The sequence below is a fragment of the Diplotaxodon limnothrissa genome, linkage group LG6 (assembly GCF_057381915.1).
Source record: "Diplotaxodon limnothrissa isolate DT_005_m linkage group LG6, D_limnothrissa_male_GT1.1, whole genome shotgun sequence".
NCBI classification, from domain to species: Eukaryota; Metazoa; Chordata; class Actinopteri; order Cichliformes; family Cichlidae; genus Diplotaxodon; species Diplotaxodon limnothrissa.
This window is the reverse complement of record NC_140601.1, coordinates 26,965,579-26,985,976: the sequence shown is the minus strand read 5'-3', so window position 1 is coordinate 26,985,976 and position 20,398 is coordinate 26,965,579. Positions and strand designations below refer to the sequence as shown.

At 42.9% G+C, this 20,398-nt stretch overlaps 1 protein-coding gene across 1 annotated transcript; it reads right to left on the bottom strand.

The window, feature by feature from the left end:
- Nucleotides 1-2,660: 2,660 nt before the first annotated feature.
- smarca4b (SWI/SNF related BAF chromatin remodeling complex subunit ATPase 4b) lies at nt 2,661-19,745 on the bottom strand. The gene is made up of 34 exons (XM_085354921.1): nt 19,612-19,745; nt 18,917-19,173; nt 18,017-18,149; nt 16,945-17,487; nt 16,646-16,744; nt 16,156-16,414; nt 15,053-15,179; nt 14,708-14,881; nt 14,439-14,612; nt 14,171-14,344; nt 14,010-14,057; nt 13,426-13,556; nt 11,215-11,272; nt 10,995-11,104; nt 10,733-10,880; nt 9,422-9,585; nt 9,240-9,306; nt 9,050-9,160; nt 8,240-8,482; nt 8,036-8,149; nt 7,769-7,876; nt 7,470-7,556; nt 7,197-7,243; nt 6,937-7,103; nt 6,648-6,811; nt 6,167-6,394; nt 5,973-6,050; nt 5,654-5,872; nt 5,255-5,517; nt 4,720-4,828; nt 4,469-4,570; nt 3,986-4,118; nt 3,673-3,812; nt 2,661-3,454 (listed from the first exon to the last, which is right to left on the bottom strand). The coding sequence occupies exons 2-34, from the start codon at nt 19,130-19,132 to the stop codon at nt 3,419-3,421; spliced, it is 4,974 nt and encodes a 1,657-aa protein (XP_085211047.1). The 5' UTR covers nt 19,133-19,173; nt 19,612-19,745; the 3' UTR covers nt 2,661-3,418.
- Nucleotides 19,746-20,398: the final 653 nt, after the last annotated feature.

Genomic DNA, 20,398 nt, shown 5'->3' with positions numbered 1-20,398 from the left:
TGGTCGCAGCTGGCCCTTCCTTGAGCCTGGTTGTACCAGAGAAACGGGAGTTTTTTTTCCTTCCCACTGTCACAAAGTGCATGCTCACACTGGCTGGCTTGATTGTTGGGGTTTCGCCCAATTCTGTAGTGTCTTTACCTCACAGTATGAAGAGCATTGAGGTATCTGCTGTTATGAAATAGCGTTATATAAATAAACCTGGCCTAATGTTGTTTTTTCATTTTTTTAAACAGCGTAAAAACTAATGAATTTAGACAAAAACTCACAATGTAATGAAATTATACAAGATAAAAATACAAAAATGAAGCAAAATACACACATAAACAGTTTGGGTCATCAAAGCAGAGCCAGGTGAAAAACAGCTCAGCTCCCCTCTCAGCAGATGTTACATGTAACAGCTAATTTTAAGTTGCTTAAGGGGTAAGGGTTGTGTAAGGGTAAGGGTTCCTGGAAATCAGGAATATTGACTCATCCTCGTACTTTCCCCTCTTCCCCTTAAGGCTGTGGCTACACTGTAGCTGCCATCACCAGTGTGTGAATGTATGTGTGAATGGGTGGATGACTGGATGTGTAAAGCGCTTTGGGGTCCTTAGGGACTAGTAACGCGCTATACAAATACAGGCCATTTACCATTTATTGACATACAGTAAACTCACTGAGCTTTAGTTTTAACCAAAAAACTCGCACATCTCAACCTGTGACTCCTCTAAGCATGCTGTACATTCAGCATACTTCTGTGCTGTTTGCAAACAGTGCTGTTTGCCATCTCAGTGAAGAGTTTCTGTTTTGATTTGCTGGATCATACTTAGAGTGAGATTTTGGCAGCACAATTCTACTTTCACATTGTACTGGATGCTTTGAGCAGTAAGAATAAGAGCATTTTATGAATGCTCAGAAAGACACCTGATTTTATAGTTTAGGAATTAAAAAAGAGAAAAAAAAATCACTGAAGAAGCCTGTGGGACTGTTACAACACAGTGCTAATTTTACATTATGTTTGATGCTTTGGCCATGGTAAAAACAACTGCATCTAAAACTCACTGAAGAAAGCTCAATGGGTGTATCAGGCTTAAGACAACTGACAGACCTAAAGGGCATAGGTGTGATTTTACTGTTCTACTTGTATGAGACCTCCTACTAGTGATGAAATGGAGTCATTACACCTTACAGTTGATCCTAACAGCAGGTTTGTTTGGGTCTGAAGTTAAAAATCTGCTGAAATGAAAACTACTGCCGTAGCACTTTTAGTTTGTAGACATAGGATTTAAAGAGTGTCAACTGAGACATGTAAATACCCCCAAAACCTTTAACTCAGACGAACTTACTGGCGTTTATCCTTCTGGGCTCAAGTTGTAAGAAAAATAATAAATATAGCTGATTGCCTGACGAGCAGCTGACATTTGGCATTTCAACATTAAAAACTCGTGTTTTACTTGTGAATTTTGCCTCGAGTGTTCTGAACTTTGACCTTTACAAAATACAGTCCACACATGCCTTAATGTTAGTCATAGACTACAAGGAACACAGAACTGGGCTATCCAGTGAGCAAAGACCACTTAATCCTGCTTTCTTTTTTTTATGCTTGTTAAGCCCCTTTAATATATGTTATATGGGGCTATGCAAATAAAACCAAATTGAACTAATCCATGTAACAAGCCCTTATATGTTAGTTAAAGTGACGCAAACTATCAATTACCAACATACGGACTAATTTTGATTCGTTTAACCACAGCACTACATCACACACTGTCAATAATTTATTGTTTTGTTCCAGGTTTTAGCCACAATGAAACAACACAACACAGATGCAAACACCGATGCTTTGGTTCACTCTGGTTACCTACTGTAATGAGATAAGTACAGTACTGAATTTGCAAGCTGTACATACATGCATTGACATTATAATCTGAAAATACTCTATACAGTATATCCAACACCATACGGCCGTGAGGCATTCACAAACAGAGAGGAGCTGACGTCCCTCTGGTCCTTTGTCTTAAAAATTAAAAGCAGAAAAAGTGCCGAAATAGATGAAACTGTTCTGAAATCCTAAAGTCACCACACAACAACAGAAGAACAAGTTACAGTACTCATGTATTACAACCTTGTGATTCTTGAATTCTACAATCAACAGTTGTAAGTGCTTATACTGGAAGTGTGACAGGTAAGCAGCAGCAGCAAGGTAAAGTAGGGTGTTTTTATTCTGTAAAGTAGTGGAGAGTGACTGGGCCTCAGCTCCATCAAACCTCAGACAAATAACTGTGGTGTGTTGCTAAAGAGCTTCTGAGAAGTCTGGAAACACCCTGCGTACACAGCTGGCTGGCTTTCCAACCTAAACAGTCAGAAATATGAGATGTACACACACCTCAGGAATCACAGCAGGTCCAGAGACTGTTGTCACAAAACATCATCAAAGTGAGGCAGAGGTGAAACATCAGGACAGTTTGTCCAAAAATCAAACTTAATGTCTAATAGTAATAGTCTTGATGATAACATTTGAAGCTCCATATTTGGCATTTATAAGCATATGCAAACATTTAATGGTTACATAGCTGGATTCATGTATTTGTTAATAACTGTGACATGGCAGTATAGTCAAACGTAGCTCTAAATCAATAGAATATCTTGATGTTATAACCAATTAGTAAAAATAGGTACGCTGAGTCATACTATACTGGTCACAAATATACATTAAATGTTTATATATAGCTTTAAATAAATGCCAAACAGTGGAACTTTTAAAATAAAGTGACATTGCAGTACATGTTTCCATTAGACTAGAATTTGCCTCACACAAAGCTTCAGGGCATTTATCTGAAGACAGGCTGATGAAGACTCCTAGCATGTTATCTCTACACTGTTATCACATATAATATCTAGATAATTACTGAAATAGGTCTTAAATATTGGTACACTAAAATTAAAGAAGAGATCTGTTTTTAATTATAATTACACATTTTACTTAAAAAAAGATGACAATAAGGAACTTTTCCCACCTTTGCTTATTACAAACATGCACGTCCTGCTCTGTGTAGTGGGCAGCAGCTTTTAACTTGTTTATCAGAATACACCTTTATGTTACCGCCTCATGGTTTGCTGACACAGCATCTTTTGCTGTTGTGTTTTTTGTGTGCTATTCTCTTCATAGTTGTCACCAATGAAGCAGTAATTAGATTATATCTGTATACAAATATCTCAACACTCCCTGTGCAACATATATTTTATGGTATATGGAGCCATCTGATGATCACGTCTTTGCAAATGTACAGAAAGAAACTCCTCTTCTTCGACTTCTCTCGAACATATTTGACTGAGGGTGGATGGAGTGGACCGAGGCATGTTTTATTACTTTAGAAGTGTTGATTGATTTGGTGGGATATCCCTTTATACACCCTTCTCTCCTAATTCACAGTACAGTTCAGGCCTCCTCATCGGTGGCACTTGGGGAGCGCTCCTGAAAAAAGGAAACAGAGATATGTTTTAGTTGACTGGGAAAGACTTCTAGTTTCACACATTTTACAGGTTTCCTGAGATATCCTGCAAACTAAGAAACAAAAAAACCAAACGTGTATATTTGTGCATCTACCTGCACTGAGCAAAAAACTATCAACCCCATAAAAATTCCCCACACAAATGCTTGCAAGGTTTAAAGGAAAATGACAAAAAAGTTACCTCTTCCTGCTCATCCTCAGAGTCATCATCACTGACGACCGGCTTTGCTCTGGTGCGTCCCGTCCGTCTGCTGCGTCCCTTCCCTCGATCTCCACCTTTATCCTTCCTGCTCAGACGGATTTTCACCTTCACTGAACGGGCTGGAAATCAACACACATGGAAAGAACATGTTGTCAGAGTAATCATACAGAGAATTTTGAGATGTTTGCCAGAGGACATAAAAGGACAAACTCAATCTAAATCAGTTAGGACACAGTCAAATACAACTGAACAGTTTCTCCTCTTTATGCACGACATGCACAGGCATGCTCACATTCGGACTCTGATCCTTCCTCCTGCTCTTCCTCCTCTTCTTCACTCTCCTCTCCCTCACTTTCCTCCTCTTTCTCGATCTTCTGCCTCAAGCTGGTGAATACCGACTGTAGAACGATGGAGTCCTCGTATATCTGCTCATAAACACAGCGGGCAGATGCTGATTATGATCATGTGGCTGCAGGGTAAAGCATTCAGCCTCAACACATCATTTAAACACTAATCATTTATCAGCAACTAGTAATTAAATGTCTGATACATTGCCCTGCATGATGAGTTTTCCGATGAGGTCTTTTATGCCTTAATGCGACCTCAGAGTGCTCGCTTTCGTCAGCTTTAATCAGGCTTCACTTTCAACTGTAATCCATCCACAGGAACTAATATGTACCAGTTAAATAACACAAATTCTGATTCAGATTTGTCTTGTGCAAGTAAAAAACAAATAAAACAGCAGGTGTTTTTCTATACAGCACATCTGTCTCACCAGCGACCCCTCCAGGTTGAAGGTCTGAGCATTCTGGAAGAGCAGCATGACGTCTCTCTCCAGGTCACCCAGACTGCGGTAGCGATGACTTCGAATCCTCTCCTAACATTGAAGACGCAGCACAAACATTGGGTATGTAAGCGAGAGAATAACACACCAAGCGAGTCTGTTAACCTTTAAACACGTTTTTTTTTTAATGTGCTCTGCTGCAGGAATGAAAACATGTTACAAATAACACTATTTAATCTTACCTTGATCTTCCTGAAGTCTACCGGCTTGCGGATGAGTTCGTAGTACTCGGGCAGCTCTTTTCGAGACGGCAGCTGGATGAACACCTCGCTCAGCTGACGCCCACTGGCGCTGCAGGACATGACATTATTATCACGAGACCAAATATCTGAAATATGTCTGCAATATCAATCCAATTGATCATAGCTCTCAAAGCGAGTTTGCTGTTGGCTATTTATTAAAAGTGTTACAGGGTTTTTTGCCACCCCAGACACGTGAATGTGTTTAGTCCAGTCAAAATATAAACTGCCACCCCGGTCTTCCTAAAGACCAAACCTAACAACTGCTATCAGATCCTCTTATCATTATATACATTTGGCATAATCTTCAGTCTCAGCATTCATGAAATCACTTTGTGACATCATGGGGGCTACAATCTGGGGTTTTTACCCCTTTCTCATGACACAAAGAAAGCCTGGCAGGTTGAACTTTCTTTCTAAATAGACTAAAATGACTGAAAAAAAGTTTCAGATTTTCCACAATCACAATTTCTGCTACCTGTCTTTGTATTTGATGACAGCGTCCACAATTTTCTTCATCTTTTTTGTGAGGGTGGGAGGATTTGGTGAGAGTTTTTCGACAGGTGGCCGTCCCCTCTTCCTCTGCCTCTTCCCATCATCATCTTTATCCCCCCGTCCACGTCCCCCTATGGAAGAGGAGGGACCAGGGAGATCCAGGTCACGGTCTCGTTTCCTCTTGCGGGTCGTCTTTTTGTGCCGCACCTCTTCCTCCATCTCCTCCAGTGTGCCTTCCTCTATCGCCTGAACAGGGAAAGATACAGAGTGAGAGATTAGCATATAAGTGTTAAAATCCCCCCCCACAAATTTGCCTTTTCCTCCAGAAAGCCAGTTAGTTTAGAAGCCAATTTATATCCTGAAATCTTTGTCTCAGGTGCACCTTGAGCCACTGCTTCTCAGTCAGCGAATCGCTGTAGTCCACTTCCTTCCGTTGTCGGGAACCTCGGCCAAACATTTTCTCCTCCTCTTCCTCACAGGTAAGTCGCTCAACCTCAGCATCGTCCTTCATGATCCACGTGGGCAGCTCGTCCTCCTCCATCAGCCGTGGTTTTCGTCGTGGGTTACGAGCCTCCTCGCGGCGTCGGTCCAGGTCCATACGCTACGGAAGCAAGAAGAAGAAAACACAGGGAAAGATGTGGGGACACAATATTATTGCGCGGTTGAATCTTTACCTCACATTCAAACACACAGAAACTCACCATGAACAGCTCGAACTCCTCTTCACTCCTAGCAATCATCTGGTTGACCGTTTCATCATCTGGCACCTCATCCTCCTCCTGAATACAGCAGACACACAATGGCAGGTAGAGCAGAGGAAAGCACACTCTTTAAATTGTGTGTTGGCGATGCACGCACACACATTCATGTGTAGGCACACGTCTTGACCCCAGACCTCGTCTTGCTCCTCGTGCTCCAGGATGGCCTGCAAAAAGGCCCTGCGCTCGTGGCTGGAAGACTTCTGGTCGAACATGCCGGCCTGAATAACTTTTTGATCCACATTTAGTTTGTATTTGGCCGCTGCCAGGATTTTCTCCTCGACACTGTTGACTGTACAGAGACGTAGCACGCGTACCTCATTTTGCTGACCAATGCGGTGAGCTCTGTCCTGTGCCTGCAAGTCCTGGGTAGGAGAGAAAGATAAAGAAATTTAAGCTGTGGAGCCCAAACCTTGCCATTTCTGCTTTCACTGTCAATAAATTGTGAACACTACAATATTAAATACTGAAACCTAAATATCTTCCCCAGTATTCTGAGGACAGACCCTGGACTTTTATCTTCAGCCTCTAAGTGCAAAAAAAAAGGCAAATCAAAGCTGATATGAGCTTGAATGCTGATTTGATTAAAAAAAAAATCAATATAAATATGCATCACACCTGATGTGGGTTCCAGTCGGAGTCAAAAATAACTACAGTGTCGGCAGACTGCAGATTGAGGCCGAGGCCTCCAGCCCTTGTGCTCAGGAGAAAAATAAAGTACTCTGACTCTGGGTCATTGAATGTCTTCAGTAACATTCCTCTATCCTCAGCCTTTGTTGTGCCTGAGAGGTATGAAGGTGGGAAATAAGAGGAAATGCAGGCAATAATTCACAAAAAAGATAAACCAAAGGGAAACTAATAAAAAGGGGACAACAAGAACTGATACGCATACAGATCAGTGTCTCACCATCCAGACGCAGGTATTTGAAGTTACGGTAGGCAAAGTAGTCCTCCATGATGGTCATGAGTGAGGTCATCTGACAGAAAAGCAGCACTTTGTGGTTTGTGGCTCTCAGCTTTGGCAGAATTCGATCCAGCACCTCAAACTTTCCCGATGCCCGATACAGGTCAGGACTGAGGGAGCGAAAGGAGGATATTTTTTTTACAAAGGCTGCAGTTTGTTTGTGTGTGTTTGAGATCAGGACCTAAAGAGGAAGCAGTACTTACCCCTGAACTATCCCACCAGAGAATCCTAAATGTTCAGAGAAGGATTCCTACAAACACAATGTACAACCGAACATTTCAGTTCAACGGTGGCTTTATTTTGATGACTGTTAGCTCACTGACACATCAAACAGAAGTCAGAAATGGCTGCTCTTATCCTCAGAAATTCTCTTTATTATAATAACAAAGAGAACCTCTGATGATAAGAGCAGGACTGAGAAACACAGGCAAATAACTACAGACAAAGTATTTATGTGTCGGGCTCGTCAGTGTTACCTCTATTTGCTGAAACATATAAGGGTGATTGCAGATCTTCCTCAGCTGCATGATGGTGTTCATCAGTGTCTTCGTGCCCCCTTTACCCTATTGACCGTGATATGATAAAAATGTTTTTACTGCTAATAACTGGGAAGTGTGGGGCGTGGACTTGAAGTACATGCAAAAAAAAAAATCCAACATGGAAAGAAAAGCGTCTGGACTTTCTTTCCAAGCTCCTTAGACTACGATGACCTGGATGACTGAGAACCTTCACAGACATAATACAATACAATACTTCAAATTATGTGTTCCTTCACCTTCTTGTCTTTCTCTGATCCATCAGTGAGCAGGACTCCCTTGGCCTGCATGTGCCTGTAGAGGACTCTCTGAAGAGAAGACATGTCACACTTGATCACATACTCCACCTGAGGGATAGGAGAAAAACATGTGTTTCCATTAAGCATGAATGCACAACATCAGAACAGAAAACCTTCATTTTCTATACGTCTCCTCAAGAAATGATGCTAAAGAAAACAAGAGCTGCTTAAACGGGATGTTGCCTTTACAGTGCGTGTGAAACATGCCTTTTCTGGAAGCTGTGCCTCCACCTCCTTCTTCAACCTCCGTAACAGGAAGGGGCGTAGCACTTTATGGAGACGACGAATAATCAGAATTGTCTCCTCTTCATTAAGGTCCACCTGAAGCGGAAGAAAGAGAAATTTCACACTCTTATTTAGCAAAACAGACCCCTGCTGCAACCTCAAAACTCTTCCCATATTTCTGCACACCTTCTCTCCAGTCATAGCGAAAGGGGCGTTAAACCACTGTTCGAAGGTGCTGCAGCACTTGAAGATAGTGGGCAAGAGGAAATTGAGCAGCGCCCACAGCTCAGGAAGTTTGTTCTGCAGCGGCGTCCCCGTCAGCAAGACGCGCCGCGGAGCAAGGTAATGGGTGTTCAGGACCTGGGTCAGTTTACAGTGGTGGTTTTTCATGCGGTGGCCTTCGTCTACAATCATGTACTTCCAACGGATCTGAAGGAAAGAAGAGGATCACGTGGGCGAAACCACAGTGCCAATACCCTGTATCACTGCTCCTGTCCAGCCACATCAAACCAATAACTGAAAGTGCGTAAAAGGAGGATTTTTTTTTGTCCACTTTGTCCTGATGACTCAAGTTGGCCCAGTCCCAGGCTAGTACCTGTAACCATCACATGGGAAAGCCTTGCCTGAAGCGCAACACCCACCTGTGAGCACAGTCAGGAACCCTATATGACTACATGAGTGCATAGCAGCATGATGGTCACAGAGGACAGTGGGAGACGTGGTTTACAGGTCGTGTCAGTGTGTTGCAGGACCTAGGAGAGAGAGCACTGAGATGCAGGGGGAGGTCAGATTGGCCAGACTCAAAAACTTTTAGAGGATTTGGGGGGATTTAAGGAGCCAAAGACACAAAAACCTTAAGTAAAACAGAAGTATGATAAATAAGGTATGAAAAGAAACAAAATGTTTTTAATCTGTAAAGGAAAATCTACGCCATCACAGCCTCAATGTGTTCGCTCATTTCCTTGAGTCCGTGTTTGTCCGTGCAGTCAAACTCACCTTGGCCAGTACTTGTTTGTCCTTGATGATGTACTCATAAGTGGTGAGCAAAACATTAAACTTGCCACTACGCAGCTGAGGGACAAACGCTCTTCTAGCAGCAGGAGACCCCTAAAAAAAAAGGTTCAATATCTCAATAATTCTTTAGAAGATTTTAAGATAAAGACAGGCACGCCCATTTTTGTGTTACCTTGTAAGACACTTTAACGACTGATGGCGCCCATTTGTCAAACTCATACACCCAGTTAGAAAGAGTTCTGTCAATGAGAGACAGCTTACGTGTAGTTAAACAATTTATTACCGGTACATTCGTCTTTATTTAAGTGCTGTGCAGGACTGAAACACTGTCATAGCAAAAGCGTGCGAGCTCACGAAAGAGGTACAATGATGAGGTAGGGTCCGTTGAGCCGTTTGTGATCCATGAGGTATGTGATGAGAGCGATAGTCTGGATGGTTTTTCCCAGACCCATCTCATCGGCCAGGATCCCATTCAGGTTGTTGTTGTAAAGAGAAACCAGCCACTCCAAACCTTTAATCTGAAAGTCAAAAAAAAAGGAGGGGGTTATTTATTACTGCTTTGAAATCTGAGAGACTCTGTTTCCTATGATGTCCCACTTCAATGTAAAGTCCTACTTTTTAAGAATCTGCCAAAAAGGACACTCACATAGAAAATCGTAAAAAAAAACATCCCAAGAAAATAAGAAAACATTAATGTGGGCATTAAAGAAATACTTATTTTATTGAAACAAATAGAATATTGATGGCAATGGTATAAGAATCTATGGGGGTACACCTATAGTAGTTTTTGAGTGCATGCTGGACAGATGGCTCAACAAATCTATAAGATTTAAAATTAAAGAAAGAATTAATTGGGTCTGAACAAATTTGAGGAGAAAGGCTAACAGAAAAGGCAAAAATAATAGATAAGTAGTGGAAATAGTCAAAAGAAATTATGAAAGAATAAAATAGAAAACGTTAGCCCCCCCAATAGACCCTATGACAGCTGCCCCCCTAAAGAGAATAGATAGACGGATGCAAAATAGAAAAGCCTATATTAAAAAATTCTACCCCTTCCATCCATCCATTTGCTTCCACTTATCCTTTTCAGGGTTGCAGGGGGCGCTGGACCCTATCCCAGCTATCATAGGGCGAGAGGCGGGGTACACCCTGGACAGGTGGCCAGTCTGTCGCAGGGCTAACACACAGAGACAAACAACCATTCGCACTCACATTCACTCCCACATTCACACCTATGGGCAATTTAGACTAATCAATTAACCTATCCCCACTGCCCACTACCCCTCCGCCTCAAATTAATTTGAAAATCCTACCTTGTTTTGTAAGAAAGAGCGTTTCTTTGTAAGTCAGCAAACTTACAAATTCAGCAGAGGATCAAATAATTATCTCCCCCACTGCATTTTGTAATAAAAAGCCTGAAAACCACTGAATTATGGCAACCTTCAAATTAATTCGCCTTTTAATGTCTCTATGTCTTTAATTAATATGGCAACAACCAGAAGAAGAAGCAGAGTAAGTGCATAATTTCCTTTGGGATTATTAAAGTATTCTGATGAAGTATAAACAATATCCAGTCCTGACCAGCGTGCAGCTAAAGATGTAAAATGTCTGAACTGCAGGATTTGTCAGTGCTTCGTGTACTTGCTTGTGCTTGTGCGTGTTCACCTGATACTGTTTAAGCTGCCCATTTATCAACAAGCTGGACTGTTTCTCCACCTTCTCTGTGACAGCGTGAGCCACAGAGTAATACGACTGGAGTCCTCGAGCAAACGCTGCACCGCTATACTCATCGTCCACGTCCTGTTTAGCATTTCTGTAAAATGACACGTAAAGTCTTAATCAGTCACAAAATTAATGACATTTGGTGGAATTCGCTGTATTTAAACAGCACATACGTTGCACAAAAATGAACGTTACATGAACTCACTCAATGATGTGTCGGACGTCCACCTCTGACACATCTTCACTGTCTGGGTCTGTAATCTTCATCTTGTCCTCTACTGGAGCTGCCGAAGGCTGAGGCTCCTCTTCTTCCTCCTGAGAGACAGCATGTGAACTAAAAGTTGCTTTTAACTCCCACTGGATGAACGAATATGAAGTGGCTTCAAACACATCTCACAAAAAAATAAAAAAATAATTAAACCAACCTCCTCCTCTTCCTCCTCCTCGCTGTCTTCACTGTCTGAGCGGGGAGCCACCTCATATCTGGACAAATTTACATAAATACACTTTGAAAAAATTTGTCCCTTGATATTGTCCTTTAACGCTGAAAGTAGCTGTCAGGGAACGACAAAACCGCTGAATGACAAATAATGACAAAGAGAAGATGTTGCTGTTCTTGAACATTTTGAATAAGTGGGGCAGAAATGTATATATGAGACTATTTTGTTAAAAACTAAATTTCTCCAACTGATTTAATCATCCGTAAAGCTCAATCTCTATCTGTGCTGCGGGTGTCGTTATGCTCAGCTGTGTCATTTTAAGTAAATGCTAATCACTTGTACAGTTAGTATGTGGTTGTGTGAAATTTTGAACAATTGGACAGATCGCCAGTCTATCGCAGGGCTAACATACTGAGACAGAGTCAAAGGAGCTTGCAAAGAAAAGCGTCTGGACTTCTTTAAGTTGCTTGAAGACGTTTCACCTCTCATCCGAGAAGCTTCTTCAGTTCTAAGGTCAAATGGTGGAGAGTCCCAGATATAAACCTAGTGGGAGTGACCCCCCACAGAGGGACAAAAGGACCCCCTGATGATCCTCTAATCGCCTGAGCTAAGGTGTGAAAATGGGTGTGGGTCTGGGGAGGGAACTCAAAACTGGATTATAGATGGTGTCAGGAGAGTCTTCTCCAAGCATTTCAGACCCAGCAACACACTCAGACAGAAACTGGTTCACCCGAAAGACAAAACTCCTAAACACAAACTTAACAATGTGGTGTATGCTGTACAGTGCAGCGAGGAATGCCCAGACCTCTACATTGGAGAGACCAAACAGCCACTTCACAAGCGCATGGCACAACACAGAAGAGCCACCTCCACAGGACAAGACTCAGCAGTCCATCTGCATCTTAAGGATAAAGGACACTCTTTCGAGGATGCCAATGTTCACATTTTGGACAGAGAAGACAGATGGTTTGAAAGAGGAGTGAAAGAAGCCATCTATGTCCACTGTGAGCGACCATCTTTGAACAGAGGCGGTGGTTTATGACACCAACTCTCTGCCATCTATAATCCAGTTTTGAGATCCCTCCCCACACGCTTTAACGCCCACTCACATCCTGGGCCATCTGACCTCAGGAATTCGCATGATAAGGTGGGGCCAGGTTTCACAATGAGCTCACCTGAAACTCTGGCTGATTGGGACCCACACCCATTTTCACACCTTGGCTCATGTGATTAGAGGATCATCAGGGGGTCCTTTTGTCCCTCTTTGGGGGGATACTCCCACTAGGTTTAAATCTGGGACTCCCCACCATTTGACCTTAGAACTGAAGAAGCTTCTCGGATGAGAGGTGAAACGTCTTCAAGCAACTTAAAGAAGTCCAGACGCTTTTCTTTGCAAGCTCCTTTGATTACGATGACCTGGATGACTGAGAACCTTCACAGACATATACTGAGACAGACAACTATTTATACTCAAATTAACACCTAAGGCCAATTTAGAACCACCAGTAAAACTAACGTGCATGTCTTTGGACTGTGGAAGAAGCCGGAGCACCCAGAAAGCACCAACAGGGAGAACATGCAAACTCTAGACAGGAAGGCTCCAGCCAGCGAATTCAAACCCAGGACCTTGTTGCCACGAGATAACACGCCGCTCTTCCACCCCTTAACTAAAAGTGTTGTCTGTGCTGTGTGTTTTGTCTGTCCTAGACATAGCTTTTCACCAGATTTTTTTGTCCTTTGGTGCATTAAAAATAAAAGTAATACGCATATCTATACTCCTCAAAAGCTGTAGATCACTGCACATGAACTGAAATCAGTTAACAAAAGAAAAGAACAAAAGACAGGCTAGTTTGATGTTTTTTTTCTATGAAAAGTGTGGAGTCAACTGAAGAACCTTTGTAATGTAACGACATAATTGCAAGTGTAATGTAATTACAGTTTTAATGAATTTGAAATGAATTACACCCAACAGGCTGTGTGATATCACCATACCCTCAAACATCAAAGAATGATCCCTCTATCCTTGATCCTGAATGTTTGTGTTAAGATCTACCTAAGAGACTGTGTTCAGTATAAGACGTGCAGAAAAATTAATAACCTGTAAACATCATCTCTCTGGGCAATTGCATTAAAACATTTATATGTCTTTTCTATAAACATTTGCACAAGTTCCTTCCTCTTTGCATCCAGACTCACCCAGGGTTCATCTCCAGCCAAGTTTCCAGCTGTCCAGCTTTGGGAGCGTCCACCCCTGTCAGGATATTCCCACTGTCCACGTGGATGACCTTCACCGGCAGGTCACTCATCTGACTCGTCTCATCTAGAGGCTGCAGGAGTAGAGAGGGTTTGTTTAAGACTTTAAATGCCGACAGAGATTCAGATGGTTAATCACTGGCGCTGCAGCTATTTGATCAAACAAACAAGTTCACAGTATCAAGCAAATTCCCAATTATTTGTAATTCAGTACAACACGTGCTCTATAAATATTTTTTACAGCGAAACCACTTTGCTTTCTTGTTGTGATAAAGTCCAGGTGTTTATCATTGTGCTCAGTCAAATAGCGGGTGATATTTTGCTTGTTTTCCGAGTAGCAAAAGGCTTTTGTTTGGTCTCCTGTTGCGGGTTACCATGTCATGTGATGTCAGCGCCGTTTGTGCCTGATGAGAATCGAGCTGAAGAAATGATTCCCCGCAGTGAACAGTGACTTAAAACTGCAGCTTCTACTCCTGTACCATGTCTTTATCTCTACAGTCTTCATTAAGGCTTCTGCATTTGCTCACCTCTCCATCAGGACCCATAGCAGGAGTCTGACCCTCTGCATTCTCCACCTGCAACATAAGGGAAAAATAAGTAATCAGGTTATACGTGACAGAACATAATCAGAAACAAAAATCAGTGTTACGCAGACTTTACAGTGGAGTGTCTGTGTTTGTCGATGTACCTTCTTCTTTTTCTTTTTCTTCTTTTTCTTCTCCTTGAGGGCCTGTGCAGCTTTGTGAGCTCGGACCAGCTCTGTGAGGTTTGCAACGTACTCGTCGGTCTGCTGCAGCAGGTAGGCCAAGCGCTTATCCTTCTTCTGGTCGATGAGTTTGCGGTAGCCCTCCTCATCCTCAGCCTGGGTAAAAAATATGGTACAATGTGTAGGAGGGATTTGTGTACTGCTACGTTCGTGATGGGCATTAAGTGATATTATAGTTTCTTCTTTTTACCATGAGCCTCCTCATCCTCTCTTTCTCAATACGCTCATTCTCCTTCTTCTGCTCCCGCTCGGTGTTGGCGTGGTAGGTGGCCACAGCTTTGGTCAGTTTCTGGATTTTGCCTGTGATCGAACGGTGGTACTCCTTGAAGTCTTTGGCGTGCTGAAGGATGCTATTGAGGTACTCCTTTGTTTAGATTGGATGAAGGACAGAAAGAGATTATCAGTGAGAAGCAAAACTTTAAAAAAATATCACAGTTAACCTCGAAGTTTGGGCTCAACCTGATGTTTTTGTCTACGTTTGCGTTCTTGTTCAATCTTCTGCTGTTTCTCCAGTTTCTCTGTGATGCGGGCTTCGCGGAGAGACTGTCGCTTGCTTCGCTTGTAGGCCTTGGCATCAAGGGCGGTCTCTAGAGCTGTGTCACGGCGCATACACACCACCACCTCTTGACGCAGCTTTTAGAGAGAGAGAGACACAATAGAAAACACACAGAAAATGTAAACTCACCAGCAGAACCATCCACACTGAAAACACACACACAAACCGTAATGGTCTCTGATTCACCATAACTGCCAACGATGCATTACTGTTAAGGTTCGAGGTGAGGATGTGACTGTAGTGCATACCTGTCTCTGGAAGTTAAGTAGTCGCAGGGCTTTGAGCTCTATGGTGGCTTTGGTTCGTAAATCACCAGCCAGAGAACCCGGTAGATTCTCTAGCTCAGCAATGCGATGGGTTATACGAGCTTGTAACCTGAAGAAGCAGGTACAACGAGTAGTTATATCCCAGAAAAAAATGTTGTTTGTGCAGGAGCTGATGGTGAGAATTATGAAACATCAAAACCACAACTACCATAGCACACAGAAGAGAAAAGGTACTACTGAGATATTAACAGCCTTTAGTCTAGGTGTGTAGAAGTATGCTAACACTAACATTGTGCCATACAACTAAATAAGAACTAGAAAACCAAAGTTCCCTTCAGAGAGAGGGGTGCATTGAAACCAGGACAAAAACAAAATCACTTTGCAACTGTGTGAAGTGTTTGAGGTGTTGGAGTCGAGAACTTTGCCAGTGGAGTGCCGACATCTTTAAAAGATTTACAGATGACATGCTAGGTCCTTACTCCAATGAGCTGTCAATCATTTAAATAAAAGAACTGATGACATATTACACAACGCAGAGGCAACTTAGTGCAGGCACGAGTACTCATGTATGGGCTTTGAACTTTAGCTTTAACTTTGGTGTGACTTATGCAAACAAGTTTGAAAGTCATGAGGTTTGTGATCACTGCCATCTGTTTGTCTCCTGGTCAGAAAGATTACATAGAAAGAGTCGAGCCAAATTTGTGGGAATTTGGTGGAAAGGCAAGTGGAAAAGGAAGAAATGATTCAATTCTGGTGTGGAAAAAAACAGCAAAACTGGGTTTGATAGAAGATTTGCTTCCCAAATGTCGATGCAAAAAAATGATGTATTGTTTTGTACTTTTGATTTTTTTTGTACTATATTATAAACATAAGATAGAAAATATACAAGAAAAAGCTTGTGGTAAATATTATATGCTTTAAAAGTTTTAACACAAAGTAAAGTAGGCCATCTCTAAATATATGTACTGATTATGGTACATATACAACCCTTAAGAGTCAGATAACTAAAGCTCAATTTAGCTATTTTGTTCAACAGATAAATAAATGGGACAGAGGATAGCGCATCCCCCAAAAGACTTGGTTACCTGTACTCCCTCTCCTGCAGTATCTCCACGGGGTCGAGGCCACAGGGTTTCTGAATGGGTGTAATGCGGTTCTGTTTGGCATGGTAAGGCATCATGGGAGTAGGCTGCGCAGGCTGGCCGGGAGACTGGGTCTGCGGGGGCATCACCGGGGAGGCAGCCGGCGGAACTGAAGGGGGAGCAGGAGATGGCCGGCCAGTGGGCTGAGGGGGGATGAGTTTTTGTGGAGCGTTGGAGGGGGCTGCTGCATTCACCATGGGGCCTGGAGGAAAGTGTAGTGAGGAAAAGTCACTGTGGTCTACACAAAATGATGAACGTCTAAAGGAAAATTAGGAATTACAGCAGAACTAACACTGTACGACAGCATAGTTCATCTCTTCTATCAGCACTTAGTCGGCCGTTTTTACACTAACAGCCTAACTAGGTTTCAACAAAGATGCTCCTAGTGAAGAGACAGTCAGTTTTCACAAGGTCTTATAGCAGCACCACGTACCTTCGGGCCATGACTTGGGAGGTCCATTAGTATTTTGACCCTGCATCCCAACTGGGGTTCCTGATGGGCCGGGGGGAGGCATATTTGGACCCATCATTCCTAAGAAATCAAAGAATGCAGATTGAATACGGCTGATATCCATAACAAGGCCTTGTTAAAATTTTAGAAACAATACTGTGGGAGATTTATGAAACGCTGAGGAAGACTTAAAGTGGAGGTGTGAATTAGTCTTCTATGTATTCACCCTCAGGTTATAAGAAACAGTACTGCTATTTCGGACATTCCTCATGCTTGCTCACCGTGACCTCGGCTGTAGCCTGAGCCCATTGGCCCTGGCCCTGGTCCTGTTGGACCACCTCCTGGCCCTCCTCCAGCTCCGGGAGCCAGACTAGGCATGGGCTGCTGCATCCCTGGCATTGGCCTCTTTCCTTGGACAGCTATTTGAAGGTGGTCTGGGAGGGGCTGTCCCCGGGCTAGCATCTTATAAGCCATGATCTGGGCTCTAAGTTGGTGAAGCTGGTTCTGGTTAAAGGGAGTTGGACCACCAGGACCTCCAGGTCCCGCAGGGCCGCTGGTATCAAGGCCAGGACCAAGGCTAGGGACACTGGGGCCAAGACTGGGTCCAGGGCTTGGACCTGGTCCAGAACTGCCTGGAGGGACGGGTCGGTTATTAGGACCCAAAATGTGCTGATCTCCACTGGAGCCATCTAATGGTGTAGAGGCAGAGCCAGGACCACCAGAGGAAGAGGAGGAAGATGATGAGGGCATAAGGGGCCCAGAGGGGGGACCATTTGAAGGGATGGGACTTGAGTGATCAGAGCCACCTAATGGAGAGTGGTAGCCTGGAATACACAGAGAAAAAGGCAGGCAGGTAGAGAGAATCACTCTCTACGGGTCCTCAAAGGAAAATTTGATAATAATCTTACAGTCTTCAAGCCAAGCACAAAACACAAAACTTATCATCGTACCAAACCTGAGGCAAACTCTAACAAACAATAAATTATTGTCTAAATTTGATCAAATCCTGGATTATTATTATTATTGTTATGATTATTTCCAGGAGATTGTTAACTGTGATTCACCACGTTAAGCCTGTCTATATCCCATCCTTACAGCACAGAGCAGGCTGTCTTTGTCTGAGCCAGACTGAGCCATGACAGTTGTATATCATTCAGTATTTCAATAATGAAACAGTGAAACGGTTTTCATGGTTCATGTTACAGCTGGTGACAACAGAGACACTCCCCTCTGAGCCAGTCAGGACACATAGTCACACCACTGCCGTTAAGTCATGCTTAAAAGCCGTCACATGTCTTACGCAATGTAGGAATTAAGCAAATTGCTTAAGAATGGTTTAGGTAACATGCCTACCTTGTGAGTGTTGGTCTAGAGGACTGGGTGGGGGGCCCATACCACTGTGCCCGCCCTGTCTCACTGACAGTCCCTTCATCTGACTTAAACGGCTCTCCTCACTCAAGCTTTTCTCGTGCAAACCCTCCATGGGCTGTGGGAGGAATCAGACAGTACTGAAGTTAAACACTATCAGTTTTGTCAAAAGTCGCCATTGCAGAGGATTTGCAGAAGTTTCACTGAGTTAAAAAGCAAATACCAAAGGCAAAACTTAAGTAAGCAGAAGCATAGTTATATGAAAAAAAAAACATGTAGAGTAAGAGCAGTTAACCAATGTCAAGTCAAACATGTTCGATTTTTGGGTCAAATATGGAAGAGGAGCATTGATTGCTCACAGGCACAGGTGCTACTTAGTGCATATCAAGTTTTCAACTCTCAGTGAATAATAATGTTTAGAAAAAAACACTGAAATAAATCACGTACCCGTAGTTAGTGGAACAAATCAATGGTTTTCTTAGGTTAAATATTTCTGATACATTCTCCTTCAAGCTTAGCTAGTAGTTAATCATTTATTTAGTGAATAAATATTAGATAATATGTGTGTCTATTAACATTATACTGATATTTAGATCTAATAACTACAAAGAGCAAAATTAAGCATGATGAAAACATCAAATTTAAATGAAGATGGAAATCTGAAGATGAAAATGCTTGAAAGCTTTGCTGTACATGTGCATCATCTACACTTCATTCTTAAGCAAGTGAAATTAATGTTTAAATCCTTTCTGTTTAAGAGTCACTGTAAATATGTAGCAATGAGGTTTAAAAAGTAATTGCTGACAAACTGCGGTTCCCTAAAGGACGGCAACACGAGCAGCTGCTGAGAGCGTCTCACTGGGACTGCTGCCTGAATGCCCTTACTTTGTGCAGAGGGTGCATGCTGTCCGGGCCATATCCAGAGGGCCCTGGCTGGGAGTGTCCAGAGGAGGGAGGACCAGGGCTGGGGCCCATCATACTGTGAGAGGAGCCTGGGGAGGGTCCGGGGCTGGGGCCAAGCATAGCCCCAGGAGAAGGACCCGGACCAGGGGAGGGACCAGGGCGAGGGGTGCCTCCCATGGGGGGATCAGGTGTTGACATGATCGCCTGGGATCTCCTGCTCCTGGATGAGCAGGAGGGACCTGAGAGAAGGAAGAGAAATGACAAATTTCAGTAAGAGGGCAATGAAATATGCACCAATTACTTATCTGAGAAGGAAGTAATAAGGTTTTGGTTTGGACAATTAAAAAATCATGGCAATAAAGTCTGCATATGACTTCAGCTGCATTTCTAATAAATGATGAGGGTGCACAGTCTTTGCGGGATAGGGGTGAATTTTTGTCCAGCCTATCAGATGTAGACTCTCTGCTCGCCAGCTGCGCTGCACCAAATCACCCGTTGCGCGCATATGCAATTACAGCTGCCGGGTCTACCACTGAACTTGAGCTGAAGACGGGGAAATACAGTAAATTATGCACAAGAGCCCGTGCTGCTGAGAATCTTTTCACTCTGGCATGAAAGGGTGTCTCGTTAAATATAAAAAAGGGGAATGGCGGACTGTGCTTGTGCGACAGACCTACCCGCATCAACAGGATTGGCAGTCCTGGGTGGATTTCTGCGCTCCCGAGCTGATATTTGCGGGTGATGAAGGAAGATGCAGCAGTTGTCGCAATTAGCCTACTCACCCTCTTTGTAATCTGCCTGCAAGCGTTGATTTCTTTCACCGACGTGGCTCGAGCGCCCCCCTCCACAGCTCCTATGACCGAATGTCTAGTCACGGCCGCACGGCAGCGCGCATGCGTGCGCAGAGACGGCAAACCTGTACTCGGCGTGCATCAACCCTGAATTCTTGTTTGAAAATCCAAAATAATCGTGGAATATTAAATGTCGAGATAACCTGTGGCTAGATTTCACCCACAACAGTGAAATCGTGAACGGTGGCTGTGAACACAGGTATTAGAATCACGCGACTTAATAACTGCAACCTTCAAAAGCAACACACACAACCAAAATACACCGTTTTCTGCAGTGCACATTTGGCATTTTTAATTTTGAGAATTTATTGTGAGGTTTTGCACTTTTCATTCATTGCCTGCTTTCTTTTAAATATGCAGTATTATCCCGTTTTTTTTAATTTAGTCTCGATTCTGTAAAGCACAAAATAAAAAATAAAAATAAAAAAAATACATACTGCATGCTTGTTTTCCCCCACAATTTAAAATACAATAAGTGGTGTCATGGTGGCGTAATGATGTGGAGGATATTTATCATATATTATTTAAATGTCACAGCCTGCCTTGGTGTTGTTGAACTGATGATAAAGTCACTGTACTCATATCGCCTTCAAAGTCCAACATCTTTGAGATG